Below are 21,864 nucleotides of genomic sequence, written 5' to 3' on the forward strand. Positions count from 1 at the left end.
TACTGAACCATTCATGTGGAATAATGTTCTTGTTATATAACAGTTGGTACCTACAATGGACATGCACTCTGTCTTTTTTTTTTTAATCCTAGCCTTTGTCCCACACAGTGGCAGGGTCCGCTGTTTTTTTAGCGGATCATTTGATCCGCATGATCTTGGCGCAGGTTTTACACCTGTCTCAACCCTCCCATTTTTTATCCGGGCTTGGGACCTGCACTGAGAGTTAACTCTTCAGTGGCTGGGTTGGCGCCCTGCCCGGGAATCGACCCCAGGCCGTGGCAATAAGAACACAGGATCCTGCCGCTGGACCGGCAGGAGGCCTTGCATCAGGTTCATATAACAGTATAGAATTAAATGTTCCAGAGGTGCCTCATATGCAGGTGCAGTTCATATTGCCTCAAATCACTTTTGCATTTGTAACACTGTAATGAAGCAACATATATATACCACCCACAGCTTCACTTATTTACACTTATTTAAAATACTTTGTTAGTTAAACAAACTAACCTTCAAGGTAAAGACCAAATCTACATTACAATTCCGTAATCTTTTTCCATCTTCATAAAATGTTCGTTGGTCACTCAGTCCTGAAACATAAAACCTCTAGGGTCATGTCTCGAACTTCAAAATGAGGCTTTCATAAACCCAGTAATGCTTTATAAAAGATTTATGCAGTTCTTATGAAAGTGCTGAAAGGTCTACATACCTTTTAAAAAGTGTTACCAAAATTATTTTAGCACAAAGGGAAACTTTTCCAGCACTTCTCTGTTTCTCTAGCAGATGATGCATTGGTTGATGACTGTTTCATAAATGAAATGTAAATTCAACAAGCAGACAGATGTCTGTGTTTTTCTCTCCACAATTAAAAGCAAGCACCATGTTGCTTTAGCAATGCATATTACAAGTGAAATTGGATCATATTGAAGTAACAATGTTTAGTCTGTTTCCTCATTTTATGTTAAGCGCGTCATATGCTGTCAGGGTGATCCAGTCGGGAACAGAGTGTAATAACACTGAAAATGTTCAGTCAGTACGTCCAGTGGGAAAAGAACAGAGACGCTCGAGCACAAATATAAACTGGGTCATAAACAAGGTTTTACGACTGATAATATGTTTAGGAACACAGAAACACAAATGCATCGAATCTCATGCTAATATCAAGCATTGCCCTAGCAAGTGCACTCAAGCTCCAGTGCATGCTGCAGTGCTGGGCTGTGTATTTCCCAGGTTTTAAAGATGACAGATAATCCAAAATCCTGGATCTGATATAAGCAGGATTTTATTCAGCCATGATACAAACATCTGGTGTGCTTCCAGTGTGAGCTAGCTGGTTCAGAGAACAAAGATTCCATGCACAGCTCCTTTTTTTTGAAGGAAAACTGCTGCTAATTTTCTCCTTGGGACAAAAGGTAAGTCTAAATGAAAACAAAGATTTTTGCAGCTTGGTGTGCACTTTCATTATGGCTACCTTTTTGCATAAGTTTTTTATTTTTAATTTAGCTGATGGTGAATTTAAAATCAAAAACAAAGCAAAATAATGAAATATAATTCCTTAAATCTTACTTCTGAATATGGTCATACTCAATTATTTTCTATCTAAAGAAATACTTTCACAGTGTATATTCCTCAGTGAGAAGTCTGTAATATACCTCACAAAGGCGTAACAGCAATTAATTCTTAGGGGGGCTGCTTTTATATATATATATATATATATATATATATATATATATATATATATATATATAAAATATATGTATATATATATATATTTACAGTTAAACAGTGCTAGACTTAGCACTGTGCATCATTGGTTGTTATAAATATATATATATATATATATATATATATATATATATATATATATATATATATATATATATATATATATATATATTTAAAACAACCAATGATGCACAGTGCTAAGTCTAGCACTGTTTAACTGTCTAAAACTGTTTAACTGTTGCTATAGTCATGTAAAGCTTGCTCTTTTATTTATTTATTTATTTATTTATTTATTTTTTCTTTACAGTGGGCTTTATTAAAATGACCACTGAACAAATATCAGTCTATTTTATCTACCATTTGTGGGGATTTCGAAAGCTTCACCAAAAGCTGCGCTTCAGATGGCGAGAGAAAATCTAGGCCAGCGTTACTAATACAATGAGCTTTTTAATCAACTTAAAAGTCCTATTTTAAGACCATACACTACATCATCTTATTCTGTTTTCCCCATAATCAGCACTGAATTTAGGTGCCTTGTATTTTCATTCCACAGTCAGACAAATGAACTGAGAATACAGTGGCATATCAAATACTGTGTAAAGTATTATGTACAGGATAAAGACAGGTTCTTGGAACAACTGATGATTGGCACCCATGTTGCACATCAGGAGAAAATAAAATAAATGTGGATATGCTATAACCTATACTATGGATATATAGGCTATATAATTATACTTTGTGGGTTTTAAAGTACTGAAAGGAATACAGCAAAGAAAATGATGTATATAACACTTCTCATTATGAGGTGGATGCAAAAATTCTCAAATCTGAATGTGGAGTGCTCACTCAACCTAGTTGGAGATGTTGCTGATAAGTTCTTAATATAGTCAGTATCCCAAGTGGCATCATTCCTTATGGGTGTGTGTGATATTTGTGTTGTTTTTCTTTTCTTGTCTTTTCTTTTTCTAAGGTTGTGCACATGAATTTGTTGTTCAATCCCCATGGTAGATGTAAAGAATCTGTGTGCAGTTTCCTATTTTGCCAGACACATCTGCTACCAAAGCACTGACTCTGCTAAATAAAGCTTTTCAAGATGCCTGTGTCTGGAGCATCTCCGAAGCCGAGCAAGCACGTCAGATCAAATGATCAAGATGTACATCAAGACAATGATTATTATAGGTTTTTTTTTTTGACAGTGGTAGACTTGTCTAAAAGGAAAGCATCAGGAAAAAATATCCAGATATGTGGTGCACCCAGAACTGGATCTTGCACCGTGACAGTGCATCAAATAGTTTTCATATAGAAACAATGGGATTATCACTTCACATTAACCATATTCACCAGATCTCACTCCTTGTGCCTTCTTATTGTTCCTGAAATTAATAATAAGACTAGTTTTGTGTGTGTGTTTGTGTGTGTGTGTGTGTGTGCTTTGTCGCAGTGTTTTGTTTTGTTTTTTTTTTGTCCAGGGATTACAAACTCTCTATGTTTAAGTCTGTTAATGACAAAAATGTGATCATGATTCTTTCTAGCTCTTCAGACTCTTCTGCAACTATCATGGAAAGTACATCCAGAATCCCTGCAGAGGAAACTAATTTCTGTCACATGTACCCGTGACCTTATTCTTACGGTCAATACCCACAGCTTGTAACCATATGATAAGGAGAGCCTGCTATCCTAACAGGGATATTACTTCCAGCCCCCAATTCTGCTCAACTCTTCAACCTTGCCTGCATCTTGATCTTGACCATGAAAATCAGAAACAGAAGTGAAGACAAGAGACAATCTTGACAAAGTCCAACACCCACTTGAAATGGTTTCAACATAATGCTGAGCATGCAGACACAACTCGCACTGTTCTCATACAGAGAGCGGATTGCGCAAAGAGCCAGACATCTTGTACTCATTTAGTACATGCCACAACAAATGTCAACACATGTATGCAGGCTTTCTCCAAATCCACAAAAACCATGTAGACTGGACTAGCATACTCCTATAACTCCTCTCTAACAAGCCTCCTCTATAACAAAGCTAGTGAAGACTTTTCCTAGGAGGATAAGGAGTGTGATTCCTTTGTAATTGAAGCACATTTCCTTGGGTCCCCTTTAAAAATAGGGGCCACGATCCCAGTGTTACAGTCTGCCCCAGATCTCTTAGCAAAAACAAAGAAATGTGTCATCTACAAGACTCCAGCCTTTTCCTTTTCTTCAACTCATCCACAACTGCACTCTTGCTACGCTGAAAGTTTCTCCTGTCATTGTAACCTTAGACACTTAGATAAACTCCACTAGAGATTTTTGGCACTGCCTCCTAAATGAAAGTCTTGTTCACTGGGTTAAAGTGTTCCTTCCATTGCTGAATAATATCCCCAGTAGAACACTCTGGGCCAACACTCCCCTACATTTGCTTTGCAGAGATTGTGCATGGTCTTGTCTTCCCCACTACGTCATTGGGCCTTTACATCTTTCTTCTTATGGCCTCAAATCTCTTAACATGCTCAAGCCCAAATTGCTCTGGTTTAAATACAATTAGAAAATAAAGCCAAAAACTACAAACAGTCCCCCCACACACCTCTAGTTCACCCGGCCAGTATGCACGTTTATGGTAACAGACATGTGTAACTTATAAAAGGTAGTGATCATACAACAGTAGATTACAATACAGGTCTTTAAAATCAGCCATATGAAAGAGTATTTAAGTAGTTACACCTGTCTTATTGGATCAATTCCCAATACTAAATTAAACAAATAGTTTTAATAATGAGAAATAGCAATCTTGTAAACAGTTTCTACGAAGAGCAAATTCTTTCAAATAGCAGGTCTGTCTTTCTATCCCTTTGCACTTTGCACTAAATAGAAAAGAGAAATATGAACATTAAAGGGTTGTATATTTTAAAAGCAACAGCATCATTATCTCTAGCTTCTAATAACATCTTAACTGTTCATTTGTCCAATATTTATATGTTCAATTCACGAGATGCCAAAGATACTGAGCTTAGCATTTTTAAACAAGCCTTGTGAATGAATTTTAAAAGACAAAAAGGTTGAGAAATTTTTACAAAAGCCTTAAAAGAAACCAAATTGTGTATTTAGAAATGGGGTGATGTATTTAAAAGGACTACGTACTTAAGTGTTATTATGTCTTGAAAATGTATTGAGAGCTAATGATCCATATGCCATTCCACAATAAACAACAAGATTCCTCCAGGACAATGCTGGTTTTCAGGAAGGTCCCAGAAACTGTAATACTATATACTTATATCATTGCCATAGTCTCTAATTCCCTCATTCATATATTTCTTTTTGAATAATAGCGTTATCTCATAGCAGATGAAATACTATTAAAGGATTTCCAGGTATGTAAAAATATTATTTTCAGGCACTGCACAAAACACATCATTGAAATAAATAGAACCTTGGAATCTCATCTACGTCTACTGGTCAATAGTTCAATGAACATACAGCAATAGTCTGGGTATCTTTTTCTATGTTCAGGAAGAAGTAGCAGGTGTTTCCATGGTGATATATATATATTTCTGTCTATGAAGCAAATTCATAGACCTTTATTTACTGTAGCCTGGCTTTGTGTATCACCAAAAAGGATTTAAAGAGACTGGATTTTGAAAGCGCCTGAGCAGCCTAATGAAACAATTCAGCAGGGAACACAAGTCGCACGTAAATAAACAATATATAACACACAGCAAACACGACAGCAAATAGACTATATAAATATAGGACAGACATGGCACATCCAAAAAGCTTTTGATCCCCAACAATGGGACCAGACCAATATGCAGTCAGAAGCACATGATAGCCTTTACTTTGCCTGTTTGTTATATGCCGTGAAAAAGGAGAACGAGCTGGTTGTTGGGAATTGGCTGGAAAAAAAAACAACTAATAATCTAGATAATTGAGAAATGATGTACCAAAAATACAAGTGAGAATTCTGTCATTAGAATGTATTCAAGTAACATTAGTCAAGAAATAGTAGTGTAGTATAGTATATCATTTAAAATTGCATACAATCAGACAGACTAATTAGCAGTTACTCTTAACGTTCTGTATTTTTTGTATTTATCTTTCCTCAAGGGTTCTTCCTTCTGGAGAAATTCTATTCGGAACTTGGTTCTATCTAGAAATTTGAAGACAGGTAAACCAAAGACCACCTAAATTATTGTAATTTACTGTTCAGTGAATTTCAACACTGAAGTACAGCATCTTCACACTTACCTCCTGTGGAGTTAATGATAACTGAAAGCAGTTGTATCTTTGCTGGCTTTCAAAACATCCAGAAGTTGCTATGTCCAGAAATACTATGGCTGCAAATTTGGTCTGAGTTGAAATGTTTGTGTGTTTCAGAGTTGGAAATTTCACTATGGGGAAGACAGGTAGTAAATTTGTGCTGACAACGTCCTCAACAGATGATGGAGTTCAACAACAGGTAAGGCGTTACTGTCTGAAAGGAAGGCAGTTTTCAAGACAGGTTTAATACAAAGTAATACATGACAGGGTATGTTTTAATATTCAAAAAATAATATTCAAAAACATGCACAGATCCCAAATATGTCAGGTATAATCATAATTTTACAATTTTCTTTAATAAAGACAACCTTTAAAGTGAAATAGCTTGCTGTGATGAGCCAGGATGCAGGTGCATGCAAAATCTGTGAGGATTATTAGGGCAAATCTACAAATTATCATCATAAACTGAAGCAGTCAGTGTACACACATTCATACATTCATTCACACCTAGAGGCAGTCTGCCGACCGGTTTGGAGGGTGGAAGGAAAATAGAGAATCATAAGAATAATAGAGAGTAAACCCATGTGGACATGAGAAGGTCAACACAGGCAGTAACAAAACTGAAAAATCAAAACAAAACAAACAACAAACATTTCCAGGGTATTCATAGTTACATGTCAATAGTGACCTATTCACTTATGAATGAGCCAGATCAAAAGGGGTGACTTGGGGGCAACTTATAAAGTTTCTGGTCCTCTGTTTAAAAGTTTCACTCAGTGAGAATTTATTCATATTCTGTAACCTCTAAAGAGTGCAGCTTTGTCAGTCATTGGTAGCTGAATGGTTGTCACATGATGCAGGCTGAGACGAATGAAAGTGCAGATCTTCAACAGTTTATTAATCCAGTGTGAGACAATATCAGGGTCAAAAACAGGCAAGAGGTCAAGCAACTGGAAAACAGTGCAACATAGTAGAGACGCATTAAATATAATAAATAAATAAAACAGGAAGCAAAATAATCTAGGAAATCAATACACAGATGAAAGACCTGGTAAGTTCAGGTAAAACATGCTGAGCATTACCTTGCAAAGTTTGATTTAATAAATGTCTCTTTTCACACTGTGTGTGTGTGTGCGTGTGTGTGTGTAAAATGGACAACCGGTGTGCGTACATAGAACCCTGGAGACTATGAAAGTGCAGGGGGTGCATGGAGCTGGAGATTGTAGTTCATTCCGGCAATTTTTGTAGGCCACTCTGTGTTCTGGCAGTAGAAATTCACAAATGGGATGATATGACAATTGTTGACACTGGAAGGTTGTGATTTCCAATCCCAGGTTTCACTGCTGAGCTCTCCAGCAAGGCCCTTTTTATAGGATACCGGGTTTGATTTAGAGCTTGCTGTTAATGAGTGTGTGATTGGTGCCATGCAATAGACAATAAGTGTCCTGTCTGGGATGAATGATCTTGTACTTTGATCATTAACTCGAAATGGATGGTGGGGTGGTTACTTATTGAACACTATATTCTCATTAATCATTGGGCATGGTATGTCACTATCAAAAGTAAAAAACATCATTCCAGAATGATGATTTTATGATGCCAGAAAAAGTCTGGTATCAAGTTCTCCTAGCAAATTTGATTTAATGCACACTTATAGCGAGGAGTATTTTTTTTACCCAGCTTCCATTAGCCAGATTTTCAGTATGTTTTACATTTAATACATTTTATTTAATTAGCACCTTTCTAACACTCAAGGTTGCTGTACAAAACAAGACTAATTGGTGTCAGGGACTGGGAGGCAAATGTAAGTGCAAGTATTTAGTGAGGAAAACAAAATAAAACAAGCCAAGTGCAAATGATTCACAAACAAAACAGCAAGAAAAATGTGGTAATAATACATATATGAGATTTTACCAAGGTGAGTCGCAACAACGCATGATAAAAACATGATAATGAAATATAAAATACAACTGACTCAGAAAAAGGGTTACTAATTATAGAAACAAAACAGGTCCAAAAAATAATCTGTGAGTGTAATTAGGTTACATGACGTCCAAAGGGCTGATGAGTAATTCAATTCTTGATTTAACAGCAGTGACATGAGAGAACCTCCACATCACCCACCATCAACCCCAAACCAAACCCACACTGACATTAAAGCCTGGCAACATAGGATCATGAGGGGATCCTGGACACAGTCAAAATGTCAAAACCAATTTTATATGGTTTTCAATGGGGACATTGCCCATAATGATCAACGTCCTCAGTGAAACAGGGAGATGGAGAGATGATGTATTACCAGGGTGGGAGGCCCCTGGAGTCATGAGGGGGAGTGGCAGAGTCCTAGTCCTCTCTGGAGTCAGGTGACAGAATAGTGAGTACTCATTACTGAATTGGAGTGAATAATTTTCCTGGCATTGTTCTCTATGCAGGGTGCATTACTGAAGTGGGACCGCCCATGGTAGTCATTTCAGGGTTGTTCCAAACTGAAGTGATAAAGGGTATTTACATTAAATTGTTCTTTCAAATGGTCATTTGGTTCAAATGGTTCAGAATCCACAGATTCATTGTGCTGTTTTTATGCTGAATGAAGAAACAAATGGCATCAGAAATAGACAAGCTTAAATGTATGTCAAGTTCAAGTAACAAACATTTTGCGGAAAGTAAACATGTAATATTTTAACTGAAATGAATAAAACAGCAGGAAGTATTGCTGTGGCAAATGACTTATTTCATGTAGGGTTTATGTTTTTTAATCACTGCTTAAAGTGAAAGTCCATTTGGTTGTTTGCCCTAGCAAAGTTTACAAAACCAAAAAAAGTGATAACAGGTTATAAATGAAACTGGTAGCAGCATGAGAAAACACACAAAACCATTCCCATTGGCTGTTATATATAACCCCTACATAGGAGACCCTTTAGAGTTCTCACTGTGAAGGAAAGGGCTTTAAGGTGTGTAGTGCAGAGCCATGATCACTTCAGACTGCACCTAATCTATGTTTATATTGTATTCTCTTTTTCTATTCTGGCATGTTCTTTGTAAGTAGTCATGTCAGAGTAAGGGATCTACAGGACTTACATTATAACACCTGACATGGCTTGTCTCTTGTTTCTTCCGGAGAACACCACGATAGCATAGAGTAAGGTATGCACTGCGCTTGTGCTGTCAAAAGCCAACCAGCCAGAAGTGAATCGATTTGCAGGGATTAAGGGCAGCCCTGCTCTGGTTGGGCTTGAGAGGAGTAAATCTCCGGATTACAATGTCAAGAAGTGTCCTGAGGTGGGACAGGAATTGAATTGTCAGAGCATTGTTGGTTAGTCCACTGCTTATTTAGTGTAGAGACGACAATCCTAAACTATGTTTGTGCCCACCAGTCAAAGGTCAGCCAATATACAGTTCAGCACTTTTGAAGTAAATTCCAACATGAAGAATCAGCATGTCTGTAGAACTGAAGATAGTGTATTTTTATGCGGTGAGTACTGCATGTTTTATTATATAGATTTCTACTGAGTATCACTCTGTATAAATCCACTGTGTAGCTGTTGTCTGGCTTGTGTGAAAAAAAAATGCCAATATGTATCTTTGGGGGATGGTAGCAATTAGGTAGCAATTTCTTTGTCTTTCACTTTTCCAGCAGGTCCATTATCATCTAGAAAAACAAGTCTATTATAGTTGAATTGGGCTTTTCACTGAATCATTTGAATCATCAGTCTCTCATAGAATACCATCATTGTGTTTCTTTATTGAATTTCTTCCTATTCTTATTCTGTCACTCACTAATCAGATTTACTTCATTTGGAATCTAATCCATTACTTCACTGTTAAGCTGATATTTGAATGCCTCTTACCTTTAATAAAAAAAACATAATGTATTTCTTTCTATAATTATTTTTTTTTGTATTTCTCTGTTTATCATAAGCACCACAACTAAGAAATTAATAAGAAGCATTTTTCTACCCTGAACTTTAATCCATGTAAAAACACATAAATAAAGATTTATTTGAGGTTAATCCTTTTGTGTTTATTATCCTGTAATATGTGTTGGTTCAGCGTACTCCAGCGGCTGCCATTGAGAGACTTACCACATCTACCAGGATGGACTTGAAATGGACTCATTTGGGTCTCATCTTCTTTGCAATGTTATCTGTCATTATGACAGGCTGCTTCCTCTGGCAGTATCATCTGCCCAAGCTAATGCCCGGTGAGTTTTATATATATATATATATATATATGTGTATTTCTCTTAAAACCTCATCTTTCATTCCTTTGAATGCCATTTCTAATCTTCATTTTTAACCTTCTGTTTGAAGGCTGTAATATAAAGGTGCAGATAGTGGTTTCATATGTGAGTGACAAGTGTTCTCAGTTAATGGTAGAGGAGTTGCGGAAGATGTGGAGTAGCTGTATATTTGGATAAGCAATGTTTTGTTGTTTGGCCTACATTTAAAATGACAAATGCATTGTTTGTCTGACCCAGTGACATTGTTTACTTTTATCTGCTAAACACACGGTTGTGGTTATTTAGGCCACAATGTGTTCTATTAACTGTCTTAATGTAGCTAGATATCGATTCACCATCTGAAATTGCTTAGACCATTAACTACACAAAAAATTCAAAAAATGATTATACAGCTTATACAAATACAATTATTCATTGTGATATTATTTTTAATGTGCTAGGTTTATTTACACAGATTTAGTTCCTAAGCACAAGCACTTGCCTATAAGCACCCCTTAATTAAAAACCAAAAAAACCTGTGAATAGAATATTGCTGTGAAGTACAATACAATGTAACACAGAAAAAAGAAGAAAAAAACAAGAGCAAAATTAAATTTAGAAAGAAAGAAAGAAAGAAATATTTAATAGGATATTGTCAATATATAGCTGTATAGTTCTAGTTATAATTATCACATTACATTTAATTTAACAATATGGTGTCTGTGCATTATTAGGCTTATAAAATAACTGTGATCTAGACACCTGCAGAGCATATTATTCATTCATACAGAAATGACCAGAGCAAACCATGTAAACTGTAGTAGAGTAATAATAATGTATTGTAATGACTCGTAGTTATGAGTCTTGTTTTCCACAGCACTGGAAGAGCTAAAGTGACGCTGTCTTTTCAGCACCTATGTGGTAGTTGTGTAAGGAGTGTGTTTAGGCTGCTTGACATTGTTCCTTACCTAAGACAGTATCACCCAAAAAAAATCAAATTAACTTCTAGAACTGAATCAAACAGAACTGAGGAAAACTCCATCTTGCAAATTAAGCAAATTTGTCACTGTAGATGTCTAATGATTGCTGTTTTAGTTCCTTCTTCCTAATTTCAAAAGACTTTGCCCTTGATCTTTCTTCAGAGGAAGATTTGGAGAAAGCTATTAAATCTGAGAAGCTGTGTCCCCGATACCCCAAGCCCACTGTCCTGGAGCACCCAATCCCCTACCTCAAGGCAGCGCTGGAGAAAGTAAGGATTTTCCTATCACAAATCAACCCACCAAATACACTAAACTCTCATATGCCAAACTTGAAAACTTCCTTTAAGATACTTTAATCTATGATGAAATACTTTAATCCATGATTACTCACTTAAAATTCAACTGTAAGCTTTTCTTAAGCAGTCCAAACCCGCTCAACTCATGTGTTTATATTCATATTCCCAATTCACACAGTAAAATATTATTTGCAGAGGATTTAGAAAAAAACTGGCACAAGCAACAACCTTGTTGACAGCTTTTATGTGATTCTGAAAGCTGAAAATGATTTTGTATTAATATGCAATGCCCTGTTCCAGGTGGATGCAGTTCTGCGGCATAGCATCAACCCCATAAGCCTTCCCACAATATCTGCTATTGTCATTTATAATGACACCGTGTTGTGGACAGGAAACTTTGGAAAGAGGAATGGCAGTGACCCTAAATCAACACCTCCTAATGAGTACACCATATATAGGTGAGCTATTGATGGACTACTTTTGGAACCCATTCACAGTATTGCTCTTTATTTTTCTTGCACACAAGAGCAATTTAGCTATTTAAGCAATTCAAGAACACATAAGTGAGTCCTCTTCCAACTGCAAAAAGGTATTCTTCAGTCTTGTTTTCACAACACAGTCTAATGCAATTTACTACTTTACTCTAACTACTATTGCTTTTCTTTTACAACAATCTTTTCAAACTTTTCAAACAATTATAACTACTTTGCAACTGATGACTTTCTATTAATGTGAAGATTAACTGAGGTTTTGTGATGAGTAATGTGAAGAATATTTCAGAAGCTGTGTGACCAGTAATCGGTTTCTTCATATTCCAGACATTTTGAATTACTGAGTGTGAGGGTTTTTATTAAGAACCCAAATTAGAAGTCAAATTTGTGGTCCAATAATCAGGCAGGGGTCAATTAAGTGGTCAAATAGAGCAAAGCAGGATAAATAGAATCAAAAACCAAAAGTTAAGCCAGGAACAGAAAAAAACAAGAGTCAGAAATTTGTTTACAGATGTAATGGCACATCTATTCATAAGCTTATTATATTAAAAGACATTTAGACAAAAAATTGGTTTATGAACATTATGCACAAAAATTGCTCACTGTTTATATTCCATTAAGAACTATATTTATTTTTTATTATGTCATTATCTGTACACGTATATCAGAAGTTTTATAATATAATATCTAAAGCAGATTTTATTATCTTGTGTACTTCCATAGTCCTCCTGCTGTGTGAAGTAAATTTTATCTGAGACCTACTGGCCAGAGAGCTAAAATATATTACCACTGGCCGGCAGAGTACAAGATCAAATTACCATGTAAACCACAGTTTATGGAGATAGCATCCATGTGACAGACTGTGAGCACTTTTGGACTCCAATTGCCTCTATTTGATTTTCTCAGTATAATGGACTGATGCCCATATGCCATGAGAGAGTGCCAATTACAAGCAGCAGACATTTCATCTTTTCAGAGGTTCAAATTGATCTATTTGCATGCTTCTCTTTCAGAATAAATTGTCTGTGGGTCTGCAGGCAGAAGCATCTATAGCTGCATTACTAGCACTTTAAGATAGGGGGAAAAAAGAGAGAAAAGAAAGCAAATCACCGAACTGCATTTTCATACAGATTAATGGAAAAAGAAGGGAGGAATGGATTAATGATGGAACATTATCATTGTGATACCTGAACAATAATTGCCATATGAAATGGCTTCTAGTATACAGTAGACTGTTTAAGTTCAAACTATAATAGCATAGAATGTAATGCTGGTAATTTAGCATATTTTTCAAAGATAACAATAAGCCTACCTTATGTTAATCTGAAATCATTTTGCCTAATTGCTCTATAAGCATATGAGCTCACTCCCAACTGAGAAAGCAGGCAATGATATGTGCAAAATAGTACATGCTGATTTTCCTAGCAATTAAAATTATAATTGCCATGATTATTTATGAGTTATACCTTGGTTTCCTTGGTGACCTTGAGTTTCATGAAAGGCGCCTCAAATAAAATGTATTATTATTATTATTATTATTATTATTATTATTATTATTATTATTATTATTATTATTATTATTATTATACTCAGGAGGTTTCATTTGTGTCTTCAAGTCTGAATAAACAATTTTTAATACTTGTATTAAATGACTATTATTACTAAAATCTTCTATGTCGATATAATACTCTAATTCTGTTAATCATGCGCCACAGTATTTCTAAAATAATATAAATGTAATAAAGTTTTTTTGCAACTGCAGAAATCTGGCACATTTTAGCCCAATCTGAACTTTAAAAAAAAAGACATTGTTTGCCATAGTTATAACAACGTCCTTGTATTACTAAGGTACTACGATACTGGCATTCACGAAAATAAAATGCTTTATGGAAAACATTATCTGCATAATGAAAAACTACTATAAACAAAATATTATATCAGAACTCAAAAACAGATCTAATTGTGTTGGGAATCACACCGCACATTGACGGGGGATTTGTAAAAACATAAATGCTGTATTCAGCCTTAGCAGTTATAAAGACAAAAGTTTAGTCATCAGGCTTTAATACATTGGTGTTAAAGTCAAAAAAGATCTAAATAAAACCCTGCTGCTTCCAGGAAGTTAACATGTCAGCTTTGCTAATTGTTTTGTCTTTAACTCTCTTTTCAGCAACACTTGATTTTTTTTACATTCTTTATAGCACCAGTAATTTGTATTCTGTTGATTTTTAATGAGTTTCATTTGAGTGAAAAACTATACAAAATCCCAAATAAGCAAAATAATATCCAACAACACAAATGCTGGAAAATTCAACACTGCAGTTAATCACAAAGCATAAACTGAAGCTGATAAAACACAATTTAGGGATTTTTTCCCCCAAGAGAAATCACTTGCTGGGCATCTAATATAAAAGGCTCATTGATTAAAAGCAATGGTGCCAATCATTGCCATTCAGTGGCGTCACAACGAAGACGCTGAGATGAATGAAAGGTCAGGTTAGTGCCTTTTAATAACAGTTCAGGCAGTAAATCCAAAAAGTATGGCACTCTCAAAATACAAAACAGTCAGTTGGGTTATCAGCAAACAAGTTATCAGGGGCAAAGGTAGATCACAAAATCTCCAGTAATCAAAGCAAGGTCAAAAACAGGTAAACAGTATGAACAAGAAGCCTGGTAATATCAAGACACAAAGGAAATTAAGCATATACTTTGTGGTGTGCTAGAGATCAAATGTACAATATAAAGAGTGTCTGTGTGTGTGTGTGTGTGTGTGGGTGTGTGTGTAAGACTAGGAACTGATGATTGTAATCAAGTCTGGTGAATGTGAACAAGGAAGTCTGTGTGTTGTGGGAAGCAGAGTCCTGTGTGGCCATGTTTGTAGGCTGCAATGCAGGATGGGAAATGGAGTTTGATGTATGGGAAGACTGTACAAATGGTCTACAGCAGGTTTTGCATCTGAATCCTTTAATTAAACAGTTGTTTTTTTTTGCTGTACCTTAATAACCCACTCTGTTTCAGTCTGTCATATTGTGTTTCTTAAAACTATGCTAAGTGCATAACAGAACCAGCATAAAGAATCTGTTCTTCCACTCGTTATGTATCCAGCTGGGAAACATGTTTATAACAAAATAAATTTATGTTAAAAAAAATTATAAATAAAAAAAATCACAAGCAAACACATTAATTTATCCACACTATGGCTGGAAATGACTTTTTTTAAATTTATTTTTATGATTCACTTAATTTACTTACATTTTATTTATGCAGCAGTGCAAAAATTGGTTTTGTAAATGTGATCAAAAGCTACAGGGATGGTTAACAATCTAACCATACAACAGTTTACTAGGCTTTTTCTGTGGTAGGATTTTTCCAAGAAAGACAAATGAGAGTTCGAACCCTTTAGAGACCTATCTGGTACCTTCTGAGAGTCAAAAATAGACACACTCTCAAGAAAACCCTCATGCAGTATGTGTATGTGCTGTCTGTAGGATTGCAAGCATATCTAAGATCTTCCCCACTCTGATGCTCTACCGACTATGGGAAGATGGCAAAGTAAGCTCATTAGATGACCCACTGGAGAAGTATGTGGAGAATTTCACCATCAAAAATCCACTGGGAAGGAGCAAAAATTCTGAGCTGAAATATGTGACCGATGGTCTGATCTTCCTCGATAGCAGTGAGGTTCAGATTCGATCTTCCTCAGTTACTCTGCGTAGAATGGCCAGTCATCTCTCTGGTAAGTTACTTCCTGTTCCATCTTAATGTCTGGTTTTCTTTTTCATCAATCTCCACTTTTCCTATGAATTTTTCGATATATTCCAATCCCATGTCCATCCTATTATCACTGAATAAAGATATTTCACTCTTCTTAACTGCCAGAGCAATGCATACCACTTGTGTAATATCTTGCCACAACCATTCTACATTTATTCCCTTTTACTTTGTATGTGAGTATGTTAGACTGCTAGACCACAGTACGAAGTTACCTACTTAGCAGCTTCTGGCTATTGTCAGAACTATAGGTTACCTTCCTATAAGAGCTGGTGATAACCTCCTCTTTTTTTTGGTCATTGTGCTTTTCTCAAGACATTACAAGAATTATTTTTAAAGCTCTACTGGGATTCGTACCACCCATTAGATCAATGTTTCAATCTAACAGGAAAACAATAATGGTTTGACATTTTCCATTTCAGGGAGCCAGCTCTGATGTTGCTATTGCCTGTGCTGACTGTACTGTGATGACAATGACAAGGTCGACATGGTCTTTTTGGCTAGAACATTTGAATCCTGAATCATAGTTGAATCAGCCTCACGTCACTTGGTCATAAATACTCAGACCCGGTGAAGACCAGCATGCACAGCTAGATGTCCAGAAGGCACTCAACTCCCAAAAATTGTTCTCTAGAGAAATACACAGCATGATAGCAGACATGGCTTAGCTGACATAAATGATTTGTGAGTTGTGACCATGTAACATGTAACTCCGTGGCTTGAATTTATCAGCATAGCCCCCCCTTTTACTGCTAGACAGACAATAGCCAGACAATCTTTTCATCCCTCCATGTCTACAACAGTGTCTGTGAAGTTTTTTGAGGCTGATAATGACCTACCAGCTGAGCTGCCTCATTCAGCTCCACCAGTCTCAGCAACAGCTAGATATTGTTTTTATTCTACCCTGTACAGCTTGCATATGTAGTAGTACTTTGCCTTTTTGAGCAGTGATTATTTAACATAGTGGATGACAGATAATGAGGCTTATAGGCACAGGTGTGCAGATTACATGCATGCTGTTTACTGGCAGCATGCAGTGTGATGCAAAATGATGCAGTATGGTGCATTTCCTTCTTAGTAGGAGAGAGTCAGTTCTAGTTTGATGTTCAAGTAAAGGTCTTCAGAAATCAAGGGGTCCACCAATGAGCCATGGTTAGCAAGGTCAGAGACTACCAGCTACTCTTCTGCTGCTTTGTGGTGTGGTTTTCTACTGTGCAACTGCTTTGATGAGGTTTCCTTCAGTGCTGCCTCATTGAGCTACATTGTATTTAACTTAGCCATGGTTGTGTTGCTATTTCAGGCACAATTTCTTCTCTGTGCTATTATGACTTGCTTGTAAGTGACAGTGTGTTCGCTGTGATTGTGCCCGGTTGACTTGCACCTGCCCGAGGTGCCAGAGACAATAGTATTGTGTGATTTTCGCATGTTGCTGTGGTCAGTACTTGGTGTGATCATTAGGGAGTGGAATCCAGTGCTGATGTGCATCTTACAAAATGATTGGACTATCTGAGTAGCTGATATTATTGTTCTATATAATAGCAAGGGAACAGCAAGTTTTAATAAATGCTTGTATTCTTTTATTTTGTAGAATGGCTTGTGATTGGGGAGCAATATGGCTATTAACATTTATATTTTTATATTCCCTGGTTTCCTCAGGGTGATATAGTCACTACAGTTATTCTATTCTAATTTGATATTCTCCACAATCATTGATGTGCTGCACCCACAGGTACTCTTATGGCAGGCTCAAAAGCAAGCTGTGACAGCTAACCTGATGATTACTTTTGATTAGATTTAACTTTATGGGCACTGAAAAGAGCGCAACTACAAATGCTAATGAAATGCAGTTAGCATCTAACTAAAAGTGATGGCTGTGGCTCAAATTTTGTTGGAAGGTGCAATTTAACCTAAACAGCATGTACGATGGTAGTCTTTTCTATTATATAGTTCTTTAGTATAGACCTTATTGGCAGCTTTCATAGGGATTCCAGGAAGCCCTACCCCACAAGCACTTAGGCCCTGTGGCGCAAACTATGATGAATCATGAATATGTTGCGCTTAGACAAGTGATTGTACCAGATACTTGTGCTCTCACTAGTCGTACCATTATGCCCTAATATACACTGTTCAGCTGCAGATTCTGTGCATAAAACATATGATATTGCAAGCACTGCAGCAAACAGATGCTAGCACTGGAGCAATCATTCCACTGTGAGCTGTGTGTAAGGGAATCGACTGAGACTCATGGCCATGGAGCTTCTGGACCAGGACATGGGGTAACACTCTGCCAAATTTATACATGACTTCAGGTGTGATTGATTCAGTCAGCTATGCTGGATATGTGCCAATGAACTCTGCAGAACCTGACTTGTGTGTCTGGGTCACTGTTTGAGCCTGTTGCCAAAGAATCCTTGGATATGCAGATTCATGTCCTAAACTATCTATTTATCTATTAACACCACACTCTGGTTCCACTTTGCCTACAGGAAGCACTCCTGCTTCGCAATGCATTTAGGTAGGAGATCCGCACGCTTCTGATAAGGTAAAAGTCTAAAACAAAGTGCCCCTACAGACAGCATTAGGGATGTGCTAAATACATGAGCACAATTAATATTAGAACCTTTTACTCAGTGTAATTACTTGAAACATGACTGTGACTGACAGGCAGCATGAATCAGCTACCAGACTGAGCCTCCTTTCATAAAACACCTCCATGCTCCCCTGACACCCACCCCCTGAAAATAATCCTCATATTTATTAAAAGCAAATAAATCTGATTTGAGGAGAAAAATTTATATTTGTGTAACTTCATATATGTAATGTAAATTGTAATTGTACTATTTATTTAAACTACTCAGATTATTTTAGATTAATGCTGTTTATATGTAAATTTGTATGGCTATTAGAAGAAGAAGAAGAAGAAGAAGAAGAAGAAGAAGAAGAAGAAGAAGAAGAAGTAGAAGAAACCTTTATTATTGCCACATATACAAATATACAAAACCCCAATCAATATTCCAACAAAATAAAAACAGGATTTTCCAAATGGTGAGATATAAGGGGTTAGAAATTATTTGGCTTATGCAGACAACTCCTTCTCCTAATACCAGTAGACTTTTTCTGGGAATCTCTGGGTGAGTTTCTAACCATTTTATGTAATATGCAGGTTTACCAAGAAGACTACGGTCCACTAACTTGCTGTGGAAGGGCAAGACTCAAGCTGCAATCAGTCTTCTAAAGGATGATGTGCTGGTTGCAGATCCAGGAACCAAGTGTGTTTTTTTTTTTAATTCACGATAATACAGCACACTGATACACCTTATGATTAATTATGGCAGTAATTTAAGTTTCATTTACTTGGGATCAGCCCAAATATATTCCAGCAGGACAATGTTGGACTGTGCCATGATTTCAACACGACTGAATACCTTTGGGATGAACTAGAATGCTGACTGCACCCTGTGCCCTCTAGCCCAGCATCATTACATGACCTCAGTAATCCTCTTGTGGCTGAATGGCCAAATCCCAACAGCCATGGTCCAAAATCTAGTGGAATCTAGTCTTCCCCAAAGAGTGATGAATATTAAAACAGCATAGGGGTACTAATTTAGGAATGGGTTGTTTGAAAAGTATATGGATTTTGTCTTAGTACTTTTTGCCAAATAGTGTAAGTGACATAATGTAAACCTGTGTATACAACATCGTTAATACAATGTTTCATTAATCATCTTCTCACAAATTTATTTTGTTTCCTAAGATGTCACTACAGCAACCTGGCTTTTTCCTTGTTGGCCCATGTCCTGGCAGAGAGGGTGTTGGGTTTCAATTACCAGCGCTGGATTACTGATAACATCCTTGATCGATTGGGAATGGAGGACACAGGCTTTGATATCACCCCCAGCGTTCAGAGTCACATGGCCGTTGGCGTCTATGCCAATGGGCAACCTGCACCACATTATGACCTAGGCTGGTATCGCCCGTCTGGGCAGATGTTCTCTACAGCTGCTGATCTAGCTAAACTGGCCATGATGCTTCTTGGTTCTTATCATCGCAAGATTCTGGAGCCAGACACTATAAAGATAATGCTCACTCCCTTGTTCCAATGTGATAAAGATTACTTCGCCAACCGCACTGGAACTCCATGGGAGGTGAATGAACAGTTTGGTTATGAGTTGCTTCGCAAAGATGGTGACTTGGATGGGTACTCCACAACGTTTTCCCTAGTACCCCGACTCAAGATCAGCATGGTTGTTCTGATGGCAGGCACAAGGCCTCAGAACCAGGATGTGATATCAAAGGCCTATTCATATATCATTCCTGCTATGGAGAGAGCTTTCAGAGATGCCAAGCAGGTCCTTGTGCCACCCCCTAATGCTGCTCCTTATGTAGGGTTCTACACATACAGTAACATCACTTTTTATGAGATCAAAGATGGACCAGAAGGAGTCCTCATCATGCAGCAATTTGGACCTCAGATTGAGAGCTTGATTCCTGAGAGATATCGAACTATAAAGTTGTCTTACCTGGTAGATCGAGTTTTTAGGGTTGTGTTTGAGAAACAATATCCCTGCATTTTACATGTGGGTTCTGCCTCAGTGTCATTGGAAGCCCAGGATGGGCAGCTCTTCAATTTCTATATGTTTGACAAATTTGGGTTATCCCCTGGTTTTGATGCACCAGGTCTGAACACTTATAATGTGGTCAGAATCGCTCACAGACCCGTTTTTTCAAAGTGAAATGTAAAATGAAAAATGAAAATGAAAAATCTATTGATTGTGCAATATTACTGTTTCTGTTTCTTAAACCAAAGTAAATGCTCTATATGTTTGACAAAGCCTCATACACATTGTACCCATTCATGTTCTTTGTTTTTTTAACTATTATGTACAGCTTTATAATTTTATACCCATTTTTCAGTACAGGTTAATATTTTATGATACAACATTATCCTCTACATTAGGTCATGAAGAGCAGTATGAGCTGAATGTTTTAGCCTTAGCAGACTCATTTATCAGTTAATTATCCAGCACTCAATAAACTAGTTACTGCAGTAAACATAATAAACTGCGCACTTTTGACCAACTTCAAAACTGCATGACTGAAATCTTACAAAATTGTTGTTGATCTGATATTTACCCTGAACCAAAAAAATGGTAATAGGATGTTTTAGTGTTTCATAAATAGAATATTGTTTAAAATTATTTTATTGTTTAGGGGTACAAAAATATGAACTGTTAATTGAAATCATTTTATCAGGGTTTAGAGTATGATATTAATTAGTATGATTAATTATATGTGTCTTCATGTATGTATACGGTGAACATACTAACCTTAGAATGTCGCACCGTGTTGTTTCTGCGAAACCATACAGTCCAGTCAATTGCACTAAATATTTGATTGAATCATATTAAAATGGTAAAACATTTCTTTTCAAACCTGTTTTAAAAGGCAAAATACATATAGAGTGATCATATAAACATTTGACATCTGACTTTTGTTTACTTTTTCCCTGTAAAGTTGTTCCTGAGGCAGATTTTATTTTTAAAGCTGAACATGCACTTCCATTATACAATCTGTCTTTTTGTCCAGTTATTACTGGAATTTCAATTTTACAGCTGACTGTCAGCATAGATGATCTGGTGGTGTGAGATGGTAATGAAATCGTAAATGAAACTATACATGATGTAGTGGTGAAAGAGCTAAAATGCGCACAAGGAACTAGGAGGAAAAAAATCAGATCAGAAACACAATGCGTTTGTGTGTGCCGTGATATTCAGGCACGAGCATGACAACTGTCATTATCATTTTTCCAACCACATATTTTTGCACATTGTGTTCTTGCATAAAAGGATAGCCTCCATTATAATTTCGGTCATAAATATATGAGGAACAGCACTGTTCCTCATGATTTGGGATAATGAAGAGTCTTTTTCCTGTAGAATACATTTTGTAGGTGGAAAATCTGATGTTTGTTTTTGCTAAATTAATTCAAATAAGCAAGAAAATGATTGTGGTCCATATACCTTCAATTTTTTATTGTATATCTAAAGTCAAATTTTGGAAGTTATCTCTTATTATTCATAAAAATGAGTAAAGTAACATTAAAGGCATCACTGCTTGCTTACTGATTTCTTTTAGAAACTGCAC

The 21,864-nt window shown here is 36.5% G+C and overlaps 1 protein-coding gene across 3 annotated transcripts; it reads left to right on the forward strand.

Moving 5' to 3' along the window:
- The first annotated feature begins 1,125 nt into the window (after positions 1 to 1,125).
- lactbl1b (lactamase, beta-like 1b) lies at positions 1,126 to 21,201 on the forward strand. Of its 3 annotated transcripts, none has more exons than XM_058374256.1 (9): positions 1,126 to 1,409; positions 3,255 to 5,871; positions 6,081 to 6,162; positions 10,014 to 10,164; positions 11,325 to 11,431; positions 11,759 to 11,916; positions 15,438 to 15,685; positions 18,884 to 18,989; positions 19,475 to 21,201. In XM_058374256.1, the coding sequence occupies exons 3-9, from the start codon at positions 6,097 to 6,099 to the stop codon at positions 20,451 to 20,453; spliced, it is 1,815 nt and encodes a 604-aa protein (XP_058230239.1). In that variant the 5' UTR covers positions 1,126 to 1,409; positions 3,255 to 5,871; positions 6,081 to 6,096; the 3' UTR covers positions 20,454 to 21,201. The 3 variants fall into 3 exon arrangements, with proteins under 3 accessions (XP_058230239.1, XP_058230238.1, XP_058230240.1); XM_058374255.1 differs by having other exon boundaries at positions 5,811 to 5,871; XM_058374257.1 differs by lacking the exon at positions 1,126 to 1,409 and having other exon boundaries at positions 1,977 to 5,871; positions 8,056 to 10,164.
- The last annotated feature ends 663 nt before the right edge of the window (positions 21,202 to 21,864 follow it).

This window comes from Hemibagrus wyckioides, linkage group LG21, assembly GCF_019097595.1.
Source record: "Hemibagrus wyckioides isolate EC202008001 linkage group LG21, SWU_Hwy_1.0, whole genome shotgun sequence".
NCBI classification, from domain to species: domain Eukaryota; kingdom Metazoa; phylum Chordata; class Actinopteri; order Siluriformes; family Bagridae; genus Hemibagrus; species Hemibagrus wyckioides.